Source organism: Carcharhinus amblyrhynchos, unplaced genomic scaffold, assembly GCF_965287045.1.
Source record: "Carcharhinus amblyrhynchos unplaced genomic scaffold, sCarAmb.v2.hapA scaffold_926, whole genome shotgun sequence".
NCBI classification, from domain to species: Eukaryota; Metazoa; Chordata; class Chondrichthyes; order Carcharhiniformes; family Carcharhinidae; genus Carcharhinus; species Carcharhinus amblyrhynchos.
This window is the reverse complement of record NW_027650666.1, coordinates 1,536-22,296: the sequence shown is the minus strand read 5'-3', so window position 1 is coordinate 22,296 and position 20,761 is coordinate 1,536. Positions and strand designations below refer to the sequence as shown.

Below are 20,761 nucleotides of genomic sequence, written 5' to 3'. Positions count from 1 at the left end.
AGAGAGGAGTGTGCGTGTGTGAGAGAGAGAGGGGAGTGTGCGTGTGTGTGAGAGAGAGGGGAGTGTGTGTGTGTGAGAGAGAGGAGTGTGCGTGTGTGTGAGAGAGAGGGGAGTGTGTGTGTGTGAGAGAGAGGAGTGTGCGTGTGTGAGAGAGAGAGGGGAGTGTGCGTGTGTGTGAGAGAGAGGGGAGTGTGCGTGTGTGTGAGAGAGAGGGGAGTGTGCGTGTGTGTGAGAGAGAGGGGAGTGTGCGTGTGTGTGAGAGAGAGGAGAGTGTGTGCGTGTGTGTGAGAGAGAGGGGAGTGTGTGTGTGTGAGAGAGAGGGGAGTGTGCGTGTGTGTGAGAGAGAGGGGAGTGTGCGTGTGTGTGAGAGAGAGGGGAGTGTGCGTGTGTGTGAGAGAGAGGGGAGTGTGCGTGTGTGTGAGAGAGGGGAGTGTGCGTGTGTGTGAGAGAGGGGAGTGTGCGTGTGTGTGAGAGAGAGAGACAGAGAGAGAGAGAGAAAGTGAGGGTGTACGTAAGAAACAGGTTAAAATCCGTTTAGCTGGATGAGGGGCCGTGTAGGTGGTAACTGTGATGTAGCAGGTTAGCTGTAATCAGTATTCTGTAAACTGTGTGTGATTTTATATCCCTGTCTCTGATCAGAACATTCCACACACCTGACAAAGGAACAGCGTCTCCGAAAGCTTTTGTGTTTACTACCAAATAAACAGGTTGGACTTGAAGCTGGTGTCGTGAGACTTCCCACTGTGTAGGTGGAGCAGACTCTGCGTGTCTGTAACTTCCCAGCAGCAAGTCTCTCAGTCAGGGAGTGGGCAAGACAGGACCCGCTGTGAGGGCTGGCAATGGGGGGGGGGCGGTGTAGGAGGGGGCACAGTAATGGTGTGAACGGGAGAGCATTGGCAGCCGAGGGATTCGAGAGATACCTGGGCATCAGGGACTAACAGCTGGTTACAGGGGAGTTCTCCGGAGCAGTGGGAAAGTGAAACCAGAACTGGTTTATCAAGATCAACAGGACAGGAACACAAGGCAAACCCAGTCCAAAAGTCCCACCGGAGGGACGTGAGTGACGGAGAGACCTCCTCTGATGTGGAAGAGGCTGGAGGGGGACACCAGCGGGAAACTGTACCAAAACTACAAGAAACCAACAACTGGACACAAGGGAGAATGGACACTCCCAAAGGAATCGGTACGTCAGAGCGAAACACAGCCTGTGTTAAACCCCGTGCTGTACCTGTCCTGGGAGTGTTTGATGGGGGGACAGTGTAGAGGGAGCTTTACTCTGTATCTAACCCCGTGCTGTACCTGTCCTGGGAGTGTTTGATGGGGGGACAGTGTAGAGGGAGCTTTACTCTGTATCTAACCCCGTGCTGTACCTGTCCTGGGAGTGTTTGATGGGGGGACAGTGTAGAGGGAGCTTTACTCTGTATCTAACCCCGTGCTGTCCCTGTCCTGGGAGTGTTTGATGGGGGGACAGTGTAGAGGGAGCTTTACTCTGTATCTAACCCCGTGCTGTCCCTGTCCTGGGAGTGTTTGATGGGGGGACAGTGTAGAGGGAGCTTTACTCTGTATCTAACCCCTTGCTGTACCTGTCCTGGGAGTGTTTGATGGGGGACAGTGTAGAGGGAGCTTTACTCTGTATCTAACCCCGTGCTGTACCTGTCCTGGGAGTGTTTGATGGGGGACAGTGTAGAGGGAGCTTTACTCTGTATCTAACCCCGTGCTGTACCTGTCCTGGGAGTGTCTGATGGGGGGACAGTGTAGAGGGAGCTTTACTCATCCCGTTACTCTGGAGTTGACGTTCTGTTGTCCATCGTTCTTTCTCTCAGGTGGACACATCAGTTTTCTGGATCACCTGCAGGGTATTGGTGAGAATGATCTGCGGAAACTGACAGAATTTTATCGGAAGGGGATACGGTGTGTGTTTCTGCGTCACCCACTGATCCTGATTGAGAAACTTTATGAAGCTACAGCGATCGATGTTGATTTGGCTGAGGTATTCGCAATGAAATACAGTGTACTAAAGAACATTGGAACAGGAGGAGGCCATTTGGCCCACCTCACCTGCTGCACAATCGTAGCTGATAGGACAGTCCAACCCCTTTTACACCACACCCTCACTATAACCCTTCCCCGTTTCCATTGCAGTGTTAATCTAACGCTTCTGAAAGTGGCAACGCAGGTGGAGAAGGTAGTCAGGAAGGCATACGGCATGCTTGCCTTCATCGGCCGGGGGCACGGAGTTTAAAAATTGGCAAGTCATGTTGCAGCTTTATAGAACCTTAGTGAGGCCGCACTTGGAATATAGAGTTCAATTCTGGGTCACCCACACTACCAGAAGGATGTGGAGGCTTTGGAGAGGGGACAGAAAAGATTTACCAGGATGTTGCCCCTGGTACGGAGGGCATTAGCTATGAGGAGAGGTTGGAGAAACTTGGTTTGTTCTCACTGGAGGTTGAGGGGGAGACCCTGATAGAAGTCTACAAGATGATGAGGGACAGAGTGGATAGTCAGAAGCTTTTTCCCCCCAGGGTGGAAGAGTCAATTACTGGGGGGGGGGGGGACAGGTTTAAGGTGCGAGGGACAAGGTTTAAAGGAGATGTACGAGGCAGATTTTTTACACAGAGGGGGGTGGGTGCCTGGAACTCGCTGCCGGGGGGAGGGAGTGGAAGCGGATACGATAGTGAGTTTTAAGGGGCGTCCGGACAAATCCATGAATAGGATGGGAATAGAGGGATACGGTCCCCGGAAGGGGAGGGGGTTTTAGTTCAGTCGGGGGGGCAGCATGGTCAGTGCAGGATTGGAGGGGCCGAAGGGCCTGTTCCTGTGCTGTTCGTCCATCGTCATCGATGAGGACCTCGCCACCATTAGTCATTTTGAGGCCAGTTCAGGCACGGAGTGTCCTGGCACATATCGGGCAGACTCGGGCAGTTGTTGCGCTGGAGACTTTGGACTTGCGCAGCTCGTGTTTAAGTTGTGTTTCAGTAATACACCTTGCTCCGTGAGCTCGACAGCCTCTGTGGATGTGGCAGCGCCAGGCAGGGCGGTTTTGTGCCAGTGTTTCCCAGGTGGTCGTGTCAGTGTCCAGCGCCTTCAGGGAGGCCTTGTCTGTGTCTTAGAAATGTTTCATCTGCTCTCCATGTGAGCGTTTTCCAGCAGAGAGTTCCCCAAAACGGAGCTCCTCTGCTGTAGAGTGTGTTCTTTGTACTTGCAGCTGATTATTTTAAAAAAAATGTATTTAAGTTTTATTTATCAGTGCCACAAGTAAGGTTTACATTAACACTGCAATGAAGTTACTGTGAGAATCCCCATAGTCACCCACACTCCTGTTCGGGTTACACTGAGGGAGAATTTAGCATGGCCCCAATGCACCCTAACCAGCACGTCTTTCAGACTGTGGGGGGAAACCGGAGCACCCAGAGGAAACCCACGCAGACACGGGGAGAATGTGCAGACTCCACACAGACAGTGACCCAAGCCGGGAAGCGAACCCGGGTCCCTGGCGCTGCGAGGCAGCAGCGCTAACCCACTGTGCGCTGAGCCGGGAATCAAACCTGGGTCCCTGGCGCTGTGAGGCAGCAGTGCTAACCCACTGTGCGCTGAGCCGGGAATCGAACCCGGGTCCCTGGCGCTGTGAGGCAGCAGCGCTAACCCACTGTGCGCTGAGCCGGGAATCGAACCCGGGTCCCTGGCGCTGTGAGGCAGCAGCGCTAACCCACTGTGCGCTGAGCCGGGAATCGAACCCGGGTCCCTGGCGCTGCGAGGCAGCAGCGCTAACCCACTGTGCGCTGAGCCGGGAATCGAACCCGGGTCCCTGGCGCTGTGAGGCAGCAGCGCTAACCCACTGTGCGCTGAGCCGGGAATCGAACCTGGGTCCCTGGCGCTGTGAGGTAGCAGCGCTAACCCACTGTGTCATCTAATCAGGCTACACCATCCCTGGTATGCACTGGGGAGCACTCACTGCGCTCCCTCTGTAGTAATATTACAATAATATCGTAGGAGATGGGTTGGTGGGGGGGGGGGGTGGTGGGGGGGGGGGGGTGGGGGGTGGGGGGTGGTGGGGGGGGGGTTGGTGGGGGGGGGGGGGTGGGGGGGTGGGGGGGTGGTGGGGGGGTGGGGGGGGGTGGTGGGGGGGGTGGGTGGGGGGGGTGGGGGTGGGGGGCGCGGAAGTGGGTGGACAATCGGTCAGGTCCAAAGTTGGGGTCAGAGACGGTGAAACTTTCCTGGATCAGTGGAATGAAGCTGCTCCGATCAGAGTTTGTCAGGGAAGGAAATCTGCTGTCCATGGCCTACACGTGACTCCAGATCCCACACAGCACTGAGCCTCCCCACAGTGCGGCGCTCCCTCGGCACCGACCCTCCCCACAGTGCGGCGCTCCCTCGGCACCGACCCTCCCCACAGTGCGGCGCTCCCTCGGCACCGACCCTCCCCACAGTGCGGCGCTCCCTCGGCACCGACCCTCCCCACAGTGCGGCGCTCCCTCGGCACCGACCCTCCCCACAGTGCGGCGCTCCCTCGGCACCGACCCTCCCCACAGTGCGGCGCTCCCTCGGCACCGACCCTCCCCACAGTGCGGCGCTCCCTCGGCACCGACCCTCCCCACAGTGCGGCGCTCCCTCGGCACCGACCCTCCCCACAGTGCGGCGCTCCCTCGGCACCGACCCTCCCCACAGTGCGGCGCTCCCTCGGCACCGACCCTCCCCACAGTGCGGCGCTCCCTCGGCACCGACCCTCCCCACAGTGCGGCGCTCCCTCGGCACCGACCCTCCCCACAGTGCGGCGCTCCCTCGGCACCGACCCTCCCCACAGTGCGGCGCTCCCTCGGCACCGACCCTCCCCACAGTGCGGCGCTCCCTCGGCACCGACCCTGTGAGGGGGTTAACACTCTGACCCTGTGTGTGTCTGTGTAAAAGCCGTGTGTATTTCCCTGATCTCGCTCTCTAACTGAACCTTGTTAACACGGACAGAGTGTGAAGATGATGGTGGAATGTTCCGGAGTGGACGAGGCAGCGTACAGGTTGTTTGATGAGATTTTGGGAAAGGGCGGTGACTCGATTCGGAGTCTGTGGAAAGTTCTCTACAGGGATCAGGAATTGTTCATGGAATCGACGCCTGGAATTCTCAATGAGGGAGATTGGCTGAGGGGCGACCTCGAGGGTCTCCTCCACCACATGGTGTCAGAAGGTTCGTGTGATCGTTTAAACCCACCCTCCACCCCCCCCCCCGTCCCCCCACCCACCCCCCGTCCCCCACCCACCCCCGTCCTCTCTGTCCCCCCACCCACCCCCCGTCCCCTCTGTCCCCCCCTTCACCAATCCATCACACAAACCAGCCTCCCATCCACTGACTCTGTCTACACTTCCCGCTGCCTCGGGGAAAAGCAGCCGGTATAATTAAGGACCCCCCCCACACACACACACCCCGGACATTCTCTCTCCCACCTTCTTCCGTCGGGAAAAAAGATACAAAAGTCTGAGGTCCCGTACCGACCGACTCAAGAACAGCTTCTTCCCTGCTGCTGTCAGACTTTTGAATGGACCGACCTCGCATTAAACTGATCTTTCTCTACACCCTCACTGTGACTGTAACACTACATTCTGCACCCTCTCCTTTCCTTCTCTATCAACGGTATGCTTTGTCTGTATAGTGTGTAAGAAACAATACTTTTCACCGTATCCTGATACACGGGACAATAATAAATCAAATCAAATCTCTCCCGTTTTACACCCCAAACTGTCACTGGGGTCAAAATGCTGGAACTCCCTCCCTGACAGCGCCGTGGGTGTACCTACCCCCCGATGGGCAGGTTACACAGAAACATCGAAACTCGAAACAGGAGGAGGCCATTCAGCCCTACCAGCCTGCTCGCCCATTCATTCTGATCATCAAATTCGATATCCTGATCCCCCTCCCCCCCAAATCCCTCAATCCCCCTTCCCCCCACCCCCTCCCCCCCATATCTCTCGATCCCCACCCCCTCCCCCCATATCCCTCGATGTTCCCCCCCCTTCCCCCCATATCCCTCGATCCCCACCCCCTCCCCCCAAATCCCTCGATCCCCACCCCCTCCCCCCATATCCCTCGATGTTCCCCCCCCCTTCCCCCCCATATCCCTCGATCCCTTTAACCCCAAGAGCAGGAGTGAATTCCACACATTCCCCACCCTCTGGGTGAAGAAATTTACATAAGAACATAAGAAATTGGAGCAGGAGTAGACCATCCAGCCCTTCGAGCCTGCCCCACCATTCAATAAGATCATGGCTGATCTGTCGTGGCTCAGTTCCACTTTCCCGCCCTCTCCCCATAACCCTTAATCCCCTCTCTTATCAAAAACCCATCAACCCGCGTCTTAAATATATTTAGCGAGGTAGCCTCCACCACTTCAACGGGCAGAGAATTCCAGAGATTCACCACCCTTTGAGTGAAGAAGTTCCTCCTCAACTCCGTTCTAAACCGCCCCCCACTTATCTTGAGGCTGTGCCCTCTAGTCCTACTGTCCTTTCTGAGCGGGAAGAATCTCTCTACCTCTACCCTATCCATCCCCTTCATTATCTTATATGTCTCTATAAGATCCCCCCTCATCCTTCTAAACCCCAATGAGTACAGACCCAGTCTATTTAGTCTCTCTTCATCGTCCAACCCCCTCATCTCCGGTATCAGCCTAGTGAACCTCCTCCGCACTCCCTCCAAGGCCAAAATATCCTTGCGTAAGTGCGGCGCCCAAAACTGCACACAGTACTCCAGCTGCGGCCTCACCAATGCCCTATACAGCCGCAGCAAGACCTCCCTACTTTTATATTCAATCCCCCTCGCTATGAAGGCCAGCATCCCATTCGCCTTCCTGACCACCTGCTGCACCTGCAAGCTGGGTTTTTGCGACTCATGCACAAGGACCCCGAGGTCCCTCTGCACCGTCGCCTGCTGCAGTTTTTCGCCACGTAAGTAATAGTCCTTCCTACCATTCTTCCTACCAAAGTGGACCACCTCGCACTTGCCAACATTAAATTCCATTTGCCATTTCCTGGCCCATTCGCCCAGCCTATCTAGATCCTTCTGTAGACTCTCCACACCCTCTGCACAATTTGCCGTTCCCCCAATCTTGGTGTCATCAGCAAATTTCGACATCCTACACTCGGTTCCCTCCTCCAGATCATCGAACATAAAAACACTACAGCACAAACAGGCCCTTCGGCCCACGAGTTGCGCCGATCACATCAACACCTACAATCTACAGACCTATCTATAACCCCCAATCCCATAAAACCCCATATACTCATCCAGAAGTCTCTTAAAAGACCCCAGCGAGTTCACCTCCACCACCACTGACGGCAGCCGATTCCATTCACTCACCACCCTCTGAGTGAAAAACTTACCCCTAACATCTCTTCTGTACTTGCTTCCCTGCACCTTAAATCTGTGTCCTCTCGTAGCGACCATTTCAACCCAGGGAAATAGCCTCCGAGAATCCACCCTATCTATTCCTCTCAACATTTTATATACCTCTATCAGGTCGCCTCTCAACCTTCGTCTCTCCAGGGAAAAGAGTCCCAGCTCCCTCAACCTATCTTCATAAGGCATGCTTCCCAGTCCAGGCAACATCCTTGTAAATCTCCTCTGTACCCTTTCAATAGCTTCTACGTCTTTCCTATAGTGAGGTGACCAGAACTGTGCACAGTACTCCAAATGAGGCCTGACAAGGGTCTTATAAAGTTGCAGCATTACCTCCCGATTCCTAAACTCAATCCCTCGATTAATGAAGGCCAGTACACCATACGCCTTCTTGACCACCTCTTCCACCTGCGAGGCCGATTTAAGAGTCCTGTGGACCTGGACCCCAAGATCCTTCTGCTCTTCAACACTACTAAGACTCCTGCCCTTGATAGTGTACTCGTTCATCCCATTGGTTCTGCCAAAATGGACGACTACACATTTATCCGCGTTGAAGTCCATCTGCCACTTCTCTGCCCAGTCCTGCATCCTATTTATGTCCTGCTGCAACTTTTGCCATCCTTCCAGACCATCCACAACACCACCGACCTTCGTGTCATCAGCGAACTTACTAACCCATCCCTCCACTTCCTCATCCAGGTCATTTATGAAAATGACAAACAGCAAGGGTCCTAGAACAGATCCCTGGGGCACTCCACTGGTGACTGACCTCCATTCAGAAAAAGACCCATCCACAACCACTCTCTGCCTTCTGCAGGCAAGCCAGTTCTGGATCCACAAGGCCAAAGGCCCTTGGATCCCAGGCCCTCTCATCATCTATATAAATGGTAAATAGCTGAGGCCCCAGCACCGACCCCTGGGGCACTCCACTAGTCACCAACCGCCAATCCGAATAGCACCCATTGACCCCCACTCTCTGCCTCCTATTAGAGAGCCAACCCTCTATCCACGCTAACACCCTACCCCCAACTCCATGCCCCCTAACCTTCTGTAACAATTTCTCCTCACCTCAGTTCTAAAAGGTTTACCCCTTATCCTCAAACTCTGACCCCCAGTTCTGGACCCCCCCCACCCATTGGGGAACATTCTTTCTGAATCTAACCCTGTTAGAATTTGATAAGTCTCAATCAGATCCCCTCTCACTCTTCTAAACTCCAGTGAATATAATCCTAATCCACTCAGTCTCTCCTCATATGACAGACCTGCCATTCCCAGGCAGGTAAACCCTCGCTGTGCTCCCTCTGTAGCGAGGAACATCCTTCCTCAGATAAGGAGACCAAAACTGTACACAATACTCCGGGTGTGGCCTCACCAACGCCCTGTAATCCCCGTGACTTGCCTGGGTTTGTAAAATCTCACTAACTGTCCCTGTCTGGAGACAATACACATCTCTTTAACCTGTGCTTAACCCTCTCCCCACTCACACTGTCTGTACCTTGAAGACTTGATTACCCGTAACGTCTCGCACCCCAGCCGTTATTGTGTAAATTGAGTTGGTGTTTTTATATACCCTGTTTGTGAACACAACTCCCCACTCACCTGAGGAAGGGGCAGAGCTCCGAAAGCTCGTGTTACCCAGTAAACCTGTTGGACTTTAACCTAGTGTTGTGGGACTTCTGTGCCAGTTCTGCACCCACCTTGCCAGCTCACCTCTGTCCCGTGTGACTTCACCTTCTACACCAGCCTGAATCAGTGAGTTTCCCGGTGTGAGGGAACTGAGGCTCTCTGTTTAACCTCCTGTCCGTTCCCCTGCAGGACCTTCCATCCTGAGAGAGATGTGTTTGTGTGAGGAGGGTCCGGAACTTTGCCCGGAGATGGAAGGTGAGGAGGAAGCAACTCCTTGGGAGTGACTGCGCGGGGGAGGGTCAGTCTGACCAAGACGGGTTGGAGCCGCGGTGGGTAGAGGATGGGAGACAGGCTGGCAGACGGAGGGTCTGAGGGAGCGGGCAGAGGGTCTGAGGGAGCGGGCAGAGGGTCTGAGGGAGCGGGCAGAGGGTCTGAGGGAGCGGGCAGAGGGTCTGAGGGAGTGGGCAGATGTGGAGTACAGAGTGACAATGTGAAGTTGTTCACCCGACCCCGTGTAAGAAGAAAGGAGCAGAGAATTTCTTAAACAGAGCAAGGGGACAGAATTCACTTATCCAATCACAGAATCCCTCTGGAAGGAGGCCATTCAGCCCATTAAATCTGCACTGACCACAATCCCACCCAGAGCTTAACCCCATAACCTCACATATTAACCCTGCTAATCCCCCGAACCTACACATCTTTGGGACACTAAGGGACAATTTAGCACGGCCAATCCACCCTAACCTACACATCTTTGGGACACTAAGGGACAATTTAGCATGGCCAATCCACCCTAACCTACACATCTTTGGACACTAAGGGGCAATTTAGCACGGCCAATCCCCCTAACCTACACATCTTTGGACACTAAGGGGCAATTTAGCACGGCCAATCCACCCTAACCTACACATCTTTGGGACACTAAGGGACAATTTAGCACGGCCAATCCACCCTAACCTACACATCTTTGGGACACTAAGGGACAATTTAGCACGGCCAATCCACCCTAACCTACACATGTTTGGGACACTAAGGGACAATTTAGCATGGCCAATCCACCCTAACCTACACATCTTTGGACACTAAGGGGACAATTTAGCACGGCCAATCCACCCTAACCTACACATCTTTGGGACACTAAGGGACAATTTAGCACGGCCAATCCACCCTAACCCACACATCTTTGGGACACTAAGGGACAATTTAGCATGGCCAATCCACCCTAACCTACACATCTTTGGACACTAAGGGGACAATTTAGCACGGCCAATCCACCCTAACCTACACATCTTTGGGACACTAAGGGACAATTTAGCATGGCCAATCCACCCTAACCTACACATCTTTGGGACACTAAGGGACAATTTAGCACGGCCAATCCACCCTAACCTACACATCTTTGGGACACTAAGGGACAATTTAGCATGGCCAATCCACCCTAACCTACACATCTTTGGACACTAAGGGGACAATTTAGCACGGCCAATCCACCCTAACCTACACATCTTTGGGACACTAAGGGACAATTTAGCACGGCCAATCCACCCTAACCTACACATCTTTGGACACTAAGGGGCAATTTAGCATGGCCAATCCACCCTAACCTACACATCTTTGGACACTAAGGGACAATTTAGCACGGCCAATCCACCCTAACCTACACATCTTTGGACACTAAGGGACAATTTAGCATGGCCAATCCACCCTAACCTACACATCTTTGGACACTAAGGGACAATTTAGCATGGCCAATCCACCCGAACCTACACATCTTTGGGACACTAAGGGACAATTTAGCACGGCCAATGCACCCTAACCTACACATCTTTGGACACTAAGGGACAATTTAGCACGGCCAATCCACCCTAACCTACACATCTTTGGACACTAAGGGACAATTTAGCACGGCCAATCCAATCTTTTGATACAAAATACTAACCCCTACACCCCCGTCCCTATCTCTGTAACCTCCTCCAGCCCCCCCCTTACAGAGGTTATAGAGATAGGGAGGGGGTGTAGGGGGGGCTGGAGGAGGTTACAGAGATAGGGATGGGGGTGTAGGGGCTGGAGAGGGTAATGGAGATAGGGAGGGATGTAGGGGTTTGGAGGGGGCGTGCGGAGGTGGGGAGGGGGCGTGCGGAGGTGGGGAGGGGGCGTGCGGAGGTGGGGAGGGGGCGTGCGGAGGTGGGGAGGGGGCGTGCGGAGATGGGAGGTGTTTGATTGTGGTTCTCTGTGTTGACAGAGCTGCGGGAAGTGCACCGAGCGGCTGTCCTGTCTGTGGGGGTCCGTGACGAGGGGGGCTCCCTCCCGGCCCAGCATTACGTGGGGCTGACGATGGTGGTGGGGCGTCGGAGCCGAGGGCAGACAGAGAACGAGTTGGCAGCCACCGGCCAGCGGCACGCTGCGCTGATGGAACGCGACGCTGGCCAACAGTGGGTACGGATAGACGAGGGCACCATCTTCCACAGGGTGTACTGCCCGGGTGGAGAGTGCGGCCCCCACCACCGCCCACGGGTGGCCCTCGTTAGCGGAGGGGCGGGCATGGGCAAAAGCACCCTGGTCCAACATCTGATGCACCAGTGGGCGCGGGGCCAGGCCCTCCGAAACTTCGCCTTTGCCCTCCACTTCCAGTTCCGCCACCTGAACGGCCAAGGAGAGCTGAGCCTTCACCAGCTGATTGCCCGCTGTTACCCTCACCTGGAGGGGAGTCTCTCAGCCCTGCTGAGTTCCCCCGAGACCCTCCTGTTGATGTTCGATGGGCTGGACGAGAGCCAGAGCTTCCCGGAGCCACACCGCCGCGCCCGATCCGTCTCCCCTGACCAGGAGATGGAGGCCGTCCAGTTGGCCTGGGAACTGATGGCCCAGAACCTGGTGCCTGGCTGCTCGGTGCTGCTGACCAGCCGCCCGGGGGCCTTGAAGACCCTGGGGGAGGGTCTCCCCCGCTCCTGCCGGCGCCTGGAGCTGCTGGGGTTCCTCGCCGCGGAGAGGCGGACATTCCTGCGTCGGTTCTTCGATGACGAACACTCAGCCGCAGCGGCCTTCCATCTGCTGGAGGAGAACCAACACGTCTACACCTTATCCTTCAATCCTGCCTTCTGTCGCATGGCCTGCACTGTGCTGCGGAACAGCCTGCGGAGGGGGGCTGGGGGCGCGTACCAGCCCTTTGGCCGGACCCTCAGCCAGCTGTACGCCCGTTACATCCTGGACATCCTGAGGCGCCACCGCGCCCCGCCCCAGGGCACTGCCGAAGTGTTGGCCGAGATTGGCCAACTGGCTTTCCAGGGCCTGTGCGAGCGAGCGCTGCTCTTCACCCAGGAGGAGGTCCTGGCTCGCGGCCTGGAGCCCACCCGCTTCCTGACAGGGTTCCTGTCCGAGATCCTGGAGCAGGAACTGCGAGCGGACGGTCAGACCCTCTACTCCTTCCCCCACCTCACCCTCCAGGAGTTCCTGGGCGCCCTCTCCTTCTTCCTGGGCCGGACGGGCGAGTCCCAGCTCGGGAAGGCGCTGGAGAGGCTGGGAGCCGACACCTCAGGCCGCTTCCAGATGTTGGTCCGCTTTCTGGCAGGGATTACCTCCCCCCTCTGCCACCGCACCCTCCTCAGGACGCTGGCGTCCCCCTTCCCCTCCCAGGTCTCCGTCCAGTTCAAGCGCTGGCTGAGGGAGAGAACGCTGACCCAGAGAGCGGACAAGACTAGCTTCCTCAACACTCTTCACTGCCTCTTCGAGTCTCAGGACCGGGCGCTGACCAGGGAAGCCCTCACCCCCCTCCGAAGCCTCGACCTGGCTGGAATCGCCCTCAGTGACCACGACTGCCAGGTGCTGACCTACGTGATGGGCTGCTGCCTCTCGGTGGAGCGACTGGTGCTGAGTAACACGGCCCTTAACGGAGAGAGGATGGAGAGGCTGAGACCTGCTCTCAACAAGGTCCAAATTGTCTGGTACGGAGATCAGGGCTGTGGGGGGGGTGGGGGGGGGTGCGGGGTGGCAGGGGAGGGGGCTTAGGGTGCAGAATGTAGTGTTACAGTCACAGCGAGGGTGTAGAGAAAGATCAGCTTAATGCGAGGTAGGTCCATTCAAAAGTCTGACAGCAGCAGGGAAGAAGCTGTTCTTGAGTCGGTCGGTACGGGACCTCAGACTTTTGTGTCTTTTCCCCGACGGAAGAAGGTGGAAGAGAGAATGTCCGGGGTGTGTGGGGGGGGGGTCCTTAATTATCCCGGCTGCTTTTCCCCGAGGCAGCGGGAAGTGTAGACGGAGTCAATGGATGGGAGGCTGGTTTGTGTGATGGATTGGGGGCTACATTCACCACCCTTTTGTAGTTCCTTGCGGTCTTGGGCAGAGCAGGATCCCAGACCGAGCTGTGATCCAACCAGAAAGAATGCTTTCTATGGGGCATCTGTAAAAGTTGGTGAGAGTCCGTAGCGGACAGGCCAAATTTCCTCAGTCTTCTGGGAAAGTAGAGGCGTTGGTGGGGCTTTCTTAACTATAGTGTCGGCGTGGGGGGGGACCAGGACAGGTTGTTGGTGATCTGGACACCAAAAAACTTGAAGCTCTCGACCCTTTCTACTCCGTCCCCGTTGATGTAGACATGATGTTGTATACATGGATTTTAGTAAGGTGTGTGATAAGGTTCCCCATGGTCGGCTCATGAAGAAGGAGGTGTGGGATAGAAGGAAATTTGGCCGATTGGATAAGTAACTGGCTGTATCATAGAAGACAGAGGGTGGTGGTAGAGGGAAAATTTTCAGACTGGAGGCCAGTTACCAGCGGTGTCCCACAGGGATCAGTGCTGGGTCCTCTGCTATTTGTGATTTTTATCAATGACTTGGAAGAGGGGGCTGAAGGGTGGGTTAGTAAATTTGCTGATGACTCCAAGATTGGTGGAGTAGTGGATGAGGTGGGGGGCTCTTGAAGGCTGCAAAGAGACATTGATAGGATGCAGAGCTGGGCCGAAAAGTGACAGATGGAGTTTAACCCTGATAAGTGATTCATTTTGGTAGGACAAACTCAAATGCAGATTACAGGGTCAACGGCAGGGTTCTGAGGAATGTGGAGGAACAGACATCTTGGGGTTCAGATCCACAGATCTCTGAAGGTTGCCACTCAAGTGGATAGAGCCGTGAAGAAGGTTTATAGTGTGTTAGTGTTTATTAACAGGGGGTTTGAGTTTAAGAGCCGTGGGGTTATACTGCAACTATACCGGACCTTGGTGAGACCACATTTGGAATATTGTGTTCAGTTCTGTTCACCTCTCTGTAAGAAGGATGTGGAAGCATTGGAGAGAGTGCAGAGGAGATTTACCAGGATGCTGCCTGGTTTGGAGGGTAGGTCTTATGAGGAAAGGTTGAGGGAGCTGGGGCTTTTCTCTTTGGAGCGGAGGAGGATGAGAGGCGACTTAATAGAGGTTTATAAGATGATGAGGGGGATAGATAGAGTAGACGTTCAGAGACTATTTCCTCGGGTGGATGTAGCTGTTACTAGGGGGTATAACTATAAGGTTCATGGTGGGAGATACAGGAGGGATGTCCGAGGTAGATTCTTCACTCAGAGAGTGGTTGGGGTGTGGAATACACTGCCTGCTGTGATAGTGGAGTCGGACACTTTAGGAACTTTCAAGCGGTTATTGGATAGGCACATGGAGCACTCCGGAATGATAGGGAGTGGGATAGACTGATCCTGGGATTGGACACAGCTCAGCACAACATCGAGGGCCGAAGGGCCTGTACTGTGCTGTAATGTTCGATGTAGACAGGGGCAGGTTCTCCTCTACACTTCCTGAAGTTGATTTTCAGGGGGAGAGATCTGGGGTGGGGTGGGGTGGGGGAGGGGGGGGGGGGGGGGTGGCAGGAATCGTCACCGAGAATACAGGTGCAGGGATGGGAGGAGGCTACACCAAGGCAGAGGGTCACCTCGCTCCCACTCCAACCCAATCCATGTGGATTGGAAGATGTGGAAGCTATTGAGAGGGTGCAGAGGAGATTTACAAGGATGTTGCCTGGATTGGGAGGCATGCCTTATGAGGATAGGTTGAGGGAGCTCGGTCACTTCTCCCTGGAGAGACGAAGGTTGAGAGGCGACCTGATAGAGGTTTATAAAATGTTGAGAGGAATAGATAGGGTGGATTCTCAGAGGCTACTTCCCAGGGCTGAAATGGTCGCTACGAGAGGACACAGGTTTAAGGTGCTGGGAAGCAGGTACAGAGGAGATGTCAGGGGTAAGTTTTTCACTCAGAGGGTGGTGAGTGAGTGGAATCGGCTGCCGTCGGGGGTGGTAGAGGCGAACTCGCTGGGGTCTTTTAAGAGACTTCTGGATGAGTACATGGGATTTAATGGGATTGAGGGTTATAGATAGGCCTGGTAGGTAGGGATAGGATTGGCACAACTTGTGGGCCGAAGGGCCTGTTTGTGCTGTAGTTTTTCTATGTTCAATCCACATGGACCAGGGGCCATTCAGCCCCTCCAGTGTCTATCCTACCCCCCCACCCTCCCGTCTCTCTCGAATACTGGACAATATATTTTCCACATTGCAGGTTGAGTGATAACAATTTGGGTGAACGTGGGACCCGAGTCCTGACGGATGTGTTGAGGGACGGTGACTGGCAGCTACAGGAACTGGTGTAAGTGCACAGCGCTGGGGGGGGAGAGAGAGGGGGAAGGAGGCTCAGGGGACGACCATTCGGCCCCTCCAGCCTGTTCCTTCATCCCGTAAGACCACGGGCCCACCTCGTCTTCCGACTCCCGTTTTCCCGCTTGCTTCCTCCCGGATCCCTCTGATTCCTGGAGTCGCGGCGTTACTCGGTAATCGGTCTCACAACACCAGGTTAAAATCCAACAGGTTTACTGGGTAGCACCAGCTTTCGGAGTGTTGTCCCTTCATCAGGCTCGTACTACCCACCAGACCTGCTGGATTTTAACCTGGTGTTGTGAGAATTCTTACCGTGTTCACCCCAGTTTTACCCCTAAGCTGATCCCAATTGCCCACATTTGCCCCATATCCCTCTATACCCATCGTACCCATGTAACTGTCTAAATGCTTTTTAAAAGATAAAATTGTACCCGTCTCTACTACTGCCTCTGGCAGCTTGTTCCAGACACTCACCACCCTCTGGGTGAAAAAATTGCCCCTCTGGACCCTTTTGTATCTCTCCCCTCTCACCTTAAACCTCTGCCCTCTAACAAAGAACAAAGAAAATTCCAGCACAGGAACAGGCCCTTCGGCCCCTCCAATCCTGCACTGACCCATGCTGCCCCCGACTGAACTAAAACCCCCTACCCTTCCGGGGACCGTATCCCTCTATTCCCATCCTATTCATGGATTTGTCCGGACGCCCCTTAAAACTCACTATCGTATCCGCTTCCACTCCCTCCCCCCGGCAGCGAGTTCCAGGCACCCACCCCCCCTCTGTGTAAAAAATCTGCCTCGTACATCTCCTTTAAACCTTGCCCCTCGCACCTTAAACCTGTCCCCCCCCCCCCCCAGTAACTGACTCTCCCACCCTGGGGGGGGGAAAAGCTTCTGACTATCCACTCTGTCCCTCATCATCTTGTAGACTTCTATCAGGTCTCCCCCTCAACCTCCAGTGAGAACAAGCCAAGTTTCTCCAACCTCTCCTCAGAGCTAATGTCCTCCGTACCAGGGGCAACATCCTGGTAAATCTTTTCTGTCCCCTCTCCAAAGCCTCCACATCCTTCTGGTAGTGTGGGTGACCCAGAATTGAACACTATATTCCAAGTGCGGCCTCACTAAGGTTCTATAAAGCTGCAACATGACTTGCCAATTTTTAAACTCAGTGCCCCCGGCCGACGAAGGCAAGCATGCCGTATGCCTTCCTGACTACCTTCTCCACCTGCATTGCCACTTTCAGTGACCTGTGTACCTGTACACCCAGATCCCTCTACCTATCAATACTCTGTGTACCTGTACGCCCAGATCCCTCTACCTATCAATACTCTGTGTACCTGTACGCCCAGATCCCTCTGCCTATCAATACTCTGTGTACCTGTACGCCCAGATCCCTCTACCTATCAATACTCTGTGTACCTGTACGCCCAGATCCCTCTACCTATCAATACTCTGTGTACCTGTACACCCAGATCCCTCTGCCTAACGAAGTTTACAGGTAGTAAATGCTATGGAACAGCTGTCAGTGAATGGTGGCGTGGTGTCCAGGGCCTCTCCAGCTTTTCCTGTGTGGTTTGTATTACCCCAGTGCTGACATCCCCTGTGTCTCTCTCGCTGCCCCCCCCCTCCCCCCCGTGCAGGCTCATGGCTACAGGACTAACCGATGACCGGTGTGAAGAGCTGCTCTGTGCCCTTGGGACGCAGGACCTCCTGACTCACCTGAGCCTGGGGAGGAACCAGCTCACTGACCGCTCCATCCCAGCACTGCGGGGTGCCACGGAGAGATGCCGGAAGCTGGGGGCCATCTGGTGAGTCTGTGCGGCGTTGAACCACAGAACTTTCTGAAATAAGTTAATGGTGTTCAGGGTAAGGGCCCCGCACGGGCAGAGGGTTGGCGGACTGGCAGAAGGCAGGGAGTGGGGATAAAGGGGTCTTTCTCAGGGTGACAGCCGGTGACGAGGGGTGTGCCTCAGGGGGTCAGGTTGCTGGGACCATAACTTTCCACAGTATACCCTAACCGATCGGAGGAAGGAACTGAAGGCTCTGTTACTAAGTTTACAGATGATACAAAGATATGTAGAGGGACTGGGAGTATTGAGGAGGGGGGAGGGGGGAGGGGGGAGCTGCAGAGGGACTTGGACAGGTTTGGAGAGTGGGTAAGGAAGGGGCAGATGGAATATAATGTGGAAAAGTGTGAGGTTATTCCCTTTGGAAGGAGGAATGGAGGCAGAAACTATTTTCCAAATGGGAAAATGCTTCGGAAATCAGGAACACAAAGGGAACTTGGGAATCCTTGTTCAAGATTCCCTTAAGGTTAACGTGGAGGTTCAGTGAGGAAGGGAAATGTAATGTTAGCATTCATGTGGAGAGGGTTAGAATACAAGAGCAGGGATGGACTTCTGAGTCTGGATAAGGCTCTGGGTCAGACCCCATGTGGAGGATTGGGAGCAGTTTTGGGTCCCCGTATCTAAGGAAGGATGTGCCGGGACTCGGAAAGGGTCCAGAGGGAGGTTCACAAGGATGATCCCTGGAATGAAGAGCTTGAGGAACGGGTTGAGGACTCTGGGTCTGTCCTCGTTGGGAGTTTAGAAGGATGAGGGGGGGATCTTATTGAAACTTACAGGATACTGCGAGGCCCTGGATAGAGTGGGACGTGGAGAGGATGTTTCCACCAGTAGGAAAAACTGGAACCAGAGAGGGCACAACCTCAGGGTAAAGGGACGGTCCTTTAAAACAGAGATGGGGAGGGATTTCTTCACCCAGAGAGTGGGGAATGTGTCTTTAAGACAGAGATAGATCGGTTCCTGATTAATAAGGGGATCAGGGGGAAAGGCAGGAGAATGGGGGATGGGAAAAATATCAGCCAGGATTGAATGGGGGAGCAGAGTCGATGGGCCGAGTGGCCTCATTCTGCTCCTGTGTCTGATGGTGTTCTCAAAACAAATGCACATCCTCTCCTGGGACACGGAGCTGGTCCTGTCCATCCAGTTTGGTGGTGGGGGGGGGGGGGGGGGGGGTACAGTTTCTGCCCCTTGTGATTCTGAACATTTCTATAAATCTCCTCTGTCCGAGGAGAACAGTCCCAACCTCTCCCATCTATCCTCATCACTGAGGTTTCTCACTCTGTGAACAAAGAAAATTCCAGCACAGGAACAGGCCCTTCGGCCCCTCCAATCCTGCACTGACCATGCTGCCCCCGACTGAACTAAACCCCCTACCCTTCCGGGGACCGTATCCCTCTATTCCCATCCTATTCATGGATTTGTCCAGACGCCCCTTAAAACTCACTATCGTATCCGCTTCCACTCCCTCCCCCCGGCAGCGAGTTCCAGGCACCCACCCCCCTCTGTGTAAAAAAATCTGCCTCGTACATCTCCTTTAAACCTTGTCCCTCGCACCTTAAACCTGTGCCCCCCCCCCCCCCCCCCAGTAATTGACTCTTCCACCCTGGGGGGAGAAAGCTTCTGACTCTCCACTCTGTCCCTCATCATCTTGTAGACTTCTATCAGGTCTCCCCTCAACCTCCAGTGAGAACAAACCAAGTTTCTCCAACCTCTCCTCATAGCTAATGCCCCTCCATACCAGGGGCAACATCCTGGTAAATCTTTTCTGTCCCCTCTCCAAAGCCTCCACATCCTTCTGGTAGTGTGGGTGACCCAGAATTGAACACTATATTCCAAGTGCGGCCTCACTAAGGTTCTATAAAGCTGCAACATGACTTGCCAATTTCTAAACTCAGAGCCCCGGCCGATGAAGGGAAGGGAGCCGTATGCCTGTGTTAGAGACACAGTTTCAAAACATTACCGTCCCTTTTATTGGGTGGGGACAATAAATTCTCCCAGTTAGCCGCGAACATGAGCTGCTTCACTCAGTTTTAATTCACTCTTTCTATTGCCCCCCTCACCCCCTTCCTCCTCACCCCCTCTCCAGGCTGAACAACAATAAGTTTACTGCCGATGGGTCAAGACTCCTGCGTTCCTTGAGTGCCACGAGACCAGGACTTAACATTGTCACCTAAATCTTCCCCTCGGGACGTCAGTCCAGCACTGGAGTGAGGGGGCGGCTGCTCGGCCCATCGGATCTCTGCCAGCCCATCCGAGGGATTTGTTTCTCCCTCACCGGAGGTTTCTGCGCAGTGGGAGACAGCAGCTGGCGGACACCCTCGACCGTCTCGCTTCGAACGGCCCCCGGGAGAGCGAAGATGACATTGGCCAGGCCAAGGGAGAGGGGGCCGGGCCGAGGGGCCTTTCTCATTCCCACCACGGCCAAGTGACTTGCAGCTGAAGCAGAGAGGGCAGTCGGGGGTGGGAACACACACGATTGCACAGAATCCTAAACACTAATGTTTTGTAAATTAATTGTATTTAAATTTATTCATTTGCTGAGTGTGAAATTCCTCCCCCCCCCCCCCCCAACCCCGGCGCCTGTTCGGGTTACACTGAGGGAGGAAACCCACGCAGACATGGGGAGAACATGCAGACTCCCGCACAGAATGTGAGCGAGAGAGTGTGTGAGAGAGAGGGTTAAAGTTTACTTATCAGTGTCACAAGTGAGGTTTACATTAACACTGCAATTAAGTTACTGTGAAAATGCATCCATCCCCTAGTAACAGCTACATCCACCCGAGGAAATAGTCTCTGCACGTCCACTCTATCAATCCCTCTCATCATCTCATAAACCTCTGTTAAGTCACCTCTCATCCTCCTCTGCTCCAAAGAGAAAAGCCCCAGCTCCCTCAGCCTTTCCTCATAAAACCTACCCTCCAAACCAGGCAGCATCCTGGTAAATGACGGGGAGATACTGACGTTATATAAAGTGCAATATGATTCTGCAGACTCGCGCCTCCTCCAGATTGTCCCTTCCCCAAACCTGTTTTGTATTTCAGAGACTGGATCTGTGTGTATATAAAAAGATGTTTTATTTTTATCCATGTGTGTTCTGCATGATTCTGCAAACCATAAACACAAAAATCTTCATTTTACAACAGACAAAGCAAATCAAAGTCAGCCTCTGAGGGTCAGTGCCGAGGGAGCGCCGGTGCCGAGGGAGCGCCGCACTGTGGGGAGGGTCGGTGCCGAGGGAGCGCCGCACTGTGGGGAGGGTCGGTGCCGAGGGAGCGCCGCACTGTGTGGG

General features: G+C 54.5%; 1 protein-coding gene across 1 annotated transcript; it reads left to right on the top strand.

The window, feature by feature from the left end:
* The first annotated feature begins 884 nt into the window (after positions 1-884).
* LOC145340320 (NACHT, LRR and PYD domains-containing protein 12-like) lies at positions 885-19,912 on the top strand. The gene is made up of 8 exons (XM_080184771.1): positions 885-1,183; positions 1,824-1,990; positions 4,963-5,179; positions 9,200-9,265; positions 11,253-12,948; positions 15,537-15,623; positions 17,269-17,436; positions 19,765-19,912. Exons 1-8 carry the CDS (start codon positions 1,162-1,164, stop codon positions 19,910-19,912), a joined length of 2,571 nt encoding a protein of 856 aa, XP_080040897.1. The 5' UTR covers positions 885-1,161.
* Positions 19,913-20,761: the final 849 nt, after the last annotated feature.